Source organism: Elephantulus edwardii, unplaced genomic scaffold (assembly GCF_000299155.1).
Source record: "Elephantulus edwardii isolate Elephantulus edwardi_28Jun2011 unplaced genomic scaffold, EleEdw1.0 scaffold00449, whole genome shotgun sequence".
Classification (NCBI taxonomy): domain Eukaryota; kingdom Metazoa; phylum Chordata; class Mammalia; order Macroscelidea; family Macroscelididae; genus Elephantulus; species Elephantulus edwardii.
The window spans coordinates 737,085-744,156 of NW_006400199.1; the positions used below are offsets into that span (position 1 = coordinate 737,085).

General features: G+C 40.6%; 1 protein-coding gene across 1 annotated transcript in view; it reads left to right on the top strand.

Moving 5' to 3' along the window:
* Nucleotides 1–7,072, top strand: part of FAM81A (family with sequence similarity 81, member A) — a 122,271-nt gene that overhangs the window by 75,309 nt on the left and 39,890 nt on the right. Inside the window, exons 6-7 of the mRNA XM_006902784.1 lie at nucleotides 3,404–3,539; nucleotides 4,317–4,512. Coding sequence (XP_006902846.1) covers nucleotides 3,404–3,539; nucleotides 4,317–4,512 — 332 coding nt within the window. The remainder of the gene's footprint in view (nucleotides 1–3,403; nucleotides 3,540–4,316; nucleotides 4,513–7,072) is intronic.

The following is a 7,072-nucleotide window of genomic DNA, read 5'->3' on the forward strand; positions in this document are numbered from 1 at the left end:
GTGTGTTCTGTTGTGCATAGGGTTTTCAGAGGCCTGCTATTTCAGAAGTGGGTGGCCAGTCCTTCTTCCTAGTCTGTCTTGATCTGAATGTTCAGATTTAGAGGAGTATCTGACAGACAGCAATTTGTGAAACAGTTAAAGATAAATGTTTGAAGAGATAATGATAGAGAATTTTCCAGAATTGATGAAAGGTAAATCGCAAATACAGGAAGCCTAGCACATTCCAAAAGAACACATTAAAAATGAAGTTCAGGTAATATCATTAATATACAAAAACAAAAAGCCTTGCTGAGAGTTATTTAAAAAGACTGAAGCAGCACATTGACAGGCAGTTGCCAGAAATTCAAGCTGGATTCAGAAGAGGGATATCATTACTGATGATAGACCTTAGATGAAAATGGAGAATATCAGAAGGATATTTACTTGTGATTTATTGATTATGCAAAGCCATCCTACTACTGTGTGGATCATAATTATGGATAATTGTTGTTGTTGTTATGTGCTGTCGAGTCGCTTGCGACTCATAGCGACCCTATGTACAACAGCCCTAAACTCTGCTCTGTCTTGTGCCAATCACACCATCTCTGACACACCCATCCCAACTACTTCTGTGCTGTCCCTCCACCCTACCAAGCATGATGTCCCTCTCCAAGGACCTGTCCTTTCTTGCAACATGTCCAAAGTATGGTAGACGGAGCCTCAGAATCCTTGCCTCCAAGAAGCAGCCTGGTTTGACCTTTTCCAGTATGAATCTGTTTGTTTTCCTAGCAGTCCATGATACTATTGGTCTGAAAATTCCGGACACTTAATTGTGCTCATGTGGAACCTGTACTTAAACCCAGAAGCACTCGTTTGCAAAGAGCAAGGGGATGTGGCACGGTTTAAAATCAGAATGGGTCAGGATTGTGTCCTTTCACCAAACTCATTCAATCTGTATGCTGAGCAAATAATTTGAGAAGCTGGAGTATATGAAGAAGAATGTGGCATCAGAATTGGAGGAAGACTCATCAACCACTTGAGATCTACAGATGGCACAACCTTATTTGCTGGAAGTAAGGAGGCCTTGAAGTACCTATTTGAAAAGGTCAAAGCCTTTAGTGTGGGTTATACTTCAACATAAAAGAAACTAAAAATCCTGACAACATCATGATAGACAGAGAAAAGATTGAAGTTGTCATGGATTTTCTTTTACTTGATGGTGGAGAAAGAATGCTGCAGTTCCCCCTGGCCTGACGACTCCTTGAGGAAACCTGATAATGTCCATATCCTGATAAGATGACTAGCTGACCAGATCCTAGTAAGACTGTTACTGAAGGCAAGGTGTTCTTCCTGTAGTCAGTTGCCAATAAGACAAACAGATTGCTATATCCATAAATGCACTTTATTACAGATCTTTGGAAGACAGTGGGTTTTGGCCTCAAAGACTGCTTTCCTGTCTGGGAGTGGTCATGGCCTAATATATTAGGGTGAAACTCTAGTTCATTTAACAATGCACTTTTGTTAGTAAAAAAAGGTAATTTCTTCATCCGAAAAGAACGGTCCACATTTAAGTATCAGTAATTCAGGAAGGACAAAGTTCTCTTCTTGGTAAACAGGCAGGTTAACATACAAATTACATATGACTGGGAAATAGCCTCAGAGAGATTTAGGAGAGATGTGTTTCCTCTTCTGGTAAACAGACAGATCAAACGACTTTACATGACTAAAGACAGGAAATAGAATTTGGAGGCTAAGGAACTAGTTTTGCAGGCTGAAGAAGAAGAACTATAGTTTTATAACGGATACATATATAGAAAATTCGGAACTTCTTAATACCATCCTATCAAGGCCCTGGGCCTGATCTCTTCCTGTCAGGACCCCTGCCCCAAATTCCTGAATAAACTACCACCAACTCAAAATCTCTCTTAACAGCTCCTATAAAAAGAAACTATCCTAGTCTGGCTGCACACCATTCTGATCTTTGTGTGCAATCACTTGGTGTCCTTCTCAGACCATTTAATGAAAGCCTGTTAGTTTCTTGGGACCAGTTTCTTCTCTCTCTGTCTCTCAACTCTTTTTTCTATCTAACAGATTGTATAATCAACACCAGTGGAAGCAGCAGTCAAGAAATGAAATGGCATAGTGCACTGGGCAAAGCTGCTGCCAGTAACCGCTATAAAGTGCTAAAGAGCAAGGATATCTAGAAAATGTTTTGAAAGTGTCCTTGGCCCAGGCTGTGATACTTCTCGAGGCATCCTTCCACCACAGTCCCAAGGCTAGGTTTCTATCTGAACAGCTGCTGACTGTCTCATATTGCTCTCAGGGAGTGGCTGATGGAGTCAATTAGCAGGCTAACACTAAACTGAAAAACTGTACCACTCGACTAACAAACTCAATCCTAGTAAGTCAGTCAGAACCAACCCACAGCTGACTCTCACTGCACATTTTCTGAGGCAGTGATTTGCACAGTGAGAGATTACCCATCTTTCTCCCTTGGAACTGCTGGTGGATTCAAACTGCCAAAGAGAGCAAAGTTTCCTACTGTACTATAGTTGTTGTGTGTCACTGAGCCAGAACCGACTTATAGCTGACTGCCCAGCATGTTTTCTGACTTAGTAAATTGCATGGGAAAAAGATTGCCCATCCTTCTCCTGTGGAGTGCTGGTGGATTTGAACCATGTGCCTTTGAGATTACAGTGCAGTATCTTACTACTAGCCAGAGCTCCCTATGTAGGATTCTTAATAGGAAAAAAGAGGAGACCATTGGGTGGTTCTCTTGTGGTGCTCATTATACTATGATTCTTTAAATGGCATATTTATACCACACATAATTCTTTCAAGCTTGTCTTGTATTTCATAATAAGAAAGAGAAAAAAGTAATTAAGAGGAGTAAGCACATACGAACTGCTATTTTAAGGAATATGCAGGAGAGGACTCCCAGTATTTTAGGTTTTGGTTGGTTGACTTCCTCTGTCAATTTTGTTTCATTTTCACAAGACGTAAGTGTCTGTATGGAACACCACGAGAGGGTTGGAGGACAGTAGAGAGAAAGGGAGCCTGGCTCCAGTTCTGGAAGAAAGATAAAAGGCCAAGAATGAGAAGCTCAGTCTTGAAGAGGAGCTGGGAGTACTGTGAACCCTCTGGCACTTAGCCCCTGACATGGCTTAATGTCACTGTTTGTCACCTCCATGTCCAGCGTCAGCTCCTCACAGGTAGGGGACAGCATCAGGCACTTCTCGGTTGTAATCTCCTTCTCCCTCCCCAGAGCCCCCATCTTAGTGCTAAGTGCAATTCTAAAACAAACACCTTTTTCTGCTGATCTGAGTTCAGTGCTGTCAGAAGTCCCAGAGAGGGGATAGAGAATGAAGCTTTTTTTTTTATGCCATTACAAATTTTATTTCTTACATCTTACTCACATTCTTAGATTTACAGGTACAGTTGAAGATCTCAGTAATCAGATCCTATCTGCACGGAAATGGTTGCAACAGGAACAAGAACGGATAGAGAAAGAGCTTCTACAGAAAATTGACCAGCTTTCCTTGGTTGTTAAGGAAAACAGTGTAAGTGTCGATGTTTTGCCATAAAATAATGGAATCTATGTGGTGCTTTTGTTACTGAACACCAGGGGTTCTTCCTGTAGTGAATTGCCCATAAGACAGATGGATTATAATATCCAAAACACTTGAATGCACATCTGAGAGGGCTGGGAGAATCCCCTCAAAAACTTTCTCCCCTTCTAAGAGTGATAATTGGCTTTTAGACTTGGGTTAGGTGTTAATCTATTATGTTCAAAGTTACAGAATTTTTACATTAAAAAAGAACAGTTTTCATACAGTTACTAGTAAACAGACAACTTGTGATATAGTTTCCATATGACTAAGAAAATCCTCTTTCAAAATGTGAATGCTAATCCAGGAAAGTTGCATTTCACCTCCTAATAAACAGACGCTTAAGGTACAATTTACAGGTGATTGAAAAAAAACTATTCCAAAGAAGTAAATGCTAATCCAGGAAAGATGCATTTCCTCTCTTGGTAAACAGGCAGTTTAAAGGGCTTTACATGACTAAAGAGAGAAGTAGGCTTCTGGGGCAAAGCAACCTCCAGCTGGAGGCAACTTATGCCAGTTTTACAACTTATTAATTCCACTCCATCAGTTTAATTATTAATTTAGCACCACATAAAGCTTTTCAATTGTTTCCTCCCTCCAAACCCAATTAATTCTTTGTGTTCTCTGTAAAGAGAACTCTGTAACTTGGTTTTGGCTAACACAGCCTAGGTAGACAGGAACCTTCCGAGCTTTTTGGAGTAACCAAATACAGTTCTTCTCCGGTCTCAGGGAGCCAATGAGAGAGACGTGGAGAAGAAACTCAGCTTGATGTCAGCCAGACTTGACAGAATAGAAGAGAGTCAGAAGAAGACTCTGGAAATATCGAGAACCAAGCTGGAAGAGGAGAGGGTGCATGGACGAATCAACAAGCTTGAGCTGCAGATGATTGAAGACATGAAGGAGATGAAAGCAGAAGTCAATGCTGGTGAGTTGAAAGAAGACAGCTCACATGGTTTGTTTTCTGTTTGGTTTAAAAATCCAGTAATTCATATCCACCATTGACTATGTGTGAACCTGAGGAGTGATAGTAACAATGGAATGTCTTTAGGTGGTTTTGTACATAACTGTATTAAATTAATGAAAATGCTGTTTCATTTCCAATTACATAAAGAGCCACGATGGGGGAACGCAAACAAAACTAAAATATCTTAGCTTACCGCTTGAGTACATTTTCTTTTTTAATTTATTTTATCTTATTATTTTTGTTTGTGTGTACCGTCAAATCGGGTCTGACAGGTACAGGAGGAGATTGCCCCTCCTTCTCCTGCAGAGCATCTGGTGGATTTGAACCGTGTACCTCTGGAATTGGTACATTTTCTTCTTTAGTACATTCTATCATTTGTTTTCCATTCACAGCCAAAATCAGTAAGTGTGAGAAATAAGCACTTATCTTTGCAGGGCTTTTGAGGCTGGGTTTTCCATCTGCTGACAGCACATCTTGACAGTGAATGATTTCCCCCTACACAGTGCTGTCCTGTTATTTCTAACTCAGAGCGACCCTCCATCTGACGGTAAATATTTACGGTGGAGGTGGCCCATCCTTCTCCTTCAGGGCTACTAGTGGATTTGAACTGCTGACTCTTCATTTAGATGCCCTATACATTGCACTCTCTGCCTCCAAATATCAGCAGGATCCATTAATTCACACTTGCAAGCAGAGGAATATTAAAGCTGATTTCAAATTCTGCAGTGTTGCCATATACAGAAGGAATTAGATTTACACTCTGAGCTTGGCAATGTTTAACTGTGACCAATAAGTAGAAGTACCTGAAGACAGACAGAAGTATGTGGCAAAAATAATATGTCCTAAAAAGAAGCTATTGGCTTTGGGCTTTTTGAAAGTATTCAAGTGGATCCTGATACCCAAGAGAAGATAATTTTGTCTAGCCTCCCTTAGAATTCTTTTTTTTTATTAATTTTAATAAAAGTTTACAGAGACTTTGAGTTTCCATCCATTCACTGTTGCACTTTTCTCCCTGCCCAACCCTCCCCGCCACAGTTCACTCTTCTCTTTGAAAAAAGTAAAAGAAAAACTCTTTCATTGTTATACAGTCCCTCCACTCCACTATGCAGCCTTCATTCAGGATACCTGTCATGACAGTAATACCTAATCATATATCCCTTTTAAACAGTTCTCTCCCTCATCTGTTTCAGTGCAGTATACATCATTTATCCCATCTTTCTCAGTCTTCCCCCAACCCCGATGTCAGTCCCATTTTGTACAACAGTGGCACTATGCAGTATTTGTTCTTTTGTGACTGAGATATTTTACTCAGGATAAGGTCCTCCAGAGTCACCCATTTTGTATAATATTTCATTAGTTCCTTGTTTTTCAATGCAGCGTAGTATTCCATTGTGTGAATATACCAGAGCTTCTCTATCCATTTGTTTGTTGATGGGCACTTAGGTTGTTTCTAACCTTTTGATATTGTGAACAAAGCCACGATAAACATGGGTGTGCAAAGAATTTTTTAAATATTTTTATTTTATTTTATACTGGTTTACATACAAAGTTCCCTTAGAATCTTAAATGCTGTTGTTGTGTGCTGTCGTGTCATCTGTGACTCATAGCGACCCTATGCACAACAGCCCTAACCCCTGCTCTATCCCCTGCCAATCTTATTGTCTCCAACACACCTATCCCCATTAACCCAGTTTTCCTCTACTGTGCTGTCCCTCCTCCCTCCCAAACATGACATCCCTCTCCAACGACTGATCCCGCCTTGCAACATGTTCAAAGTATGTCAGATGAAGCTCCAGAATCCTTGCCTCCAAGGAGCAGCCCAGCTTCACCCTCTCCAGGACAAACTTGTTTGTTCTCCTAGCAGTCCATGATCTATTCAATACTCTTCTCCAACACCACAACTCAAAGGCATCAATTCTTCTATCATCCCTAGTCATTGTCCAGTTCTCTTATGTATAGCAAGTAATTGCAAAGACCATGTCCTGGATCAGGTGCCACTTAGTCTCCAGACTGACATCGTCACTCTTCAGTACTTTGGAGAGGTCCCTGACAACAGACTTTCCCAGTGCAATTTGTCTTTTAATTTCCTGGCTGCTGGTACCAAGAGTGTTGATTGTGGAGCCAAGCAAACTGAAGCTGTTGACAATCTCAATCTCCACCATCCATCATGATGCTGCCAATCAGCCCAGAATCTTCGTTTTCTTGATGTTGAGCTTCAATCTAGTAAAGGCTGCAGGCCTTGACCTTTTGCAGCAAGCATTTCAGGTCCTCCTTGGTTTCAGCAAGCAGGGTTGTGTCATCTTTATAATGAAGATTGTTGATGAGTCTGCCTCCAAATAAACACAAAGTTCCCTTAGAATTTTTTGATCCCATGAGTTTTCTTCTGTAAAATTATATTATTTTAGCTATGCTAAAGTAAAAGTGAAATCAATGACACTGTTCTGTAGTTTCCACACTCAGTTGGGTCACCTTTCTTTGGAATGGGAACAAATATAGATCTCTTCCAGTCAGTTGGCCAAGT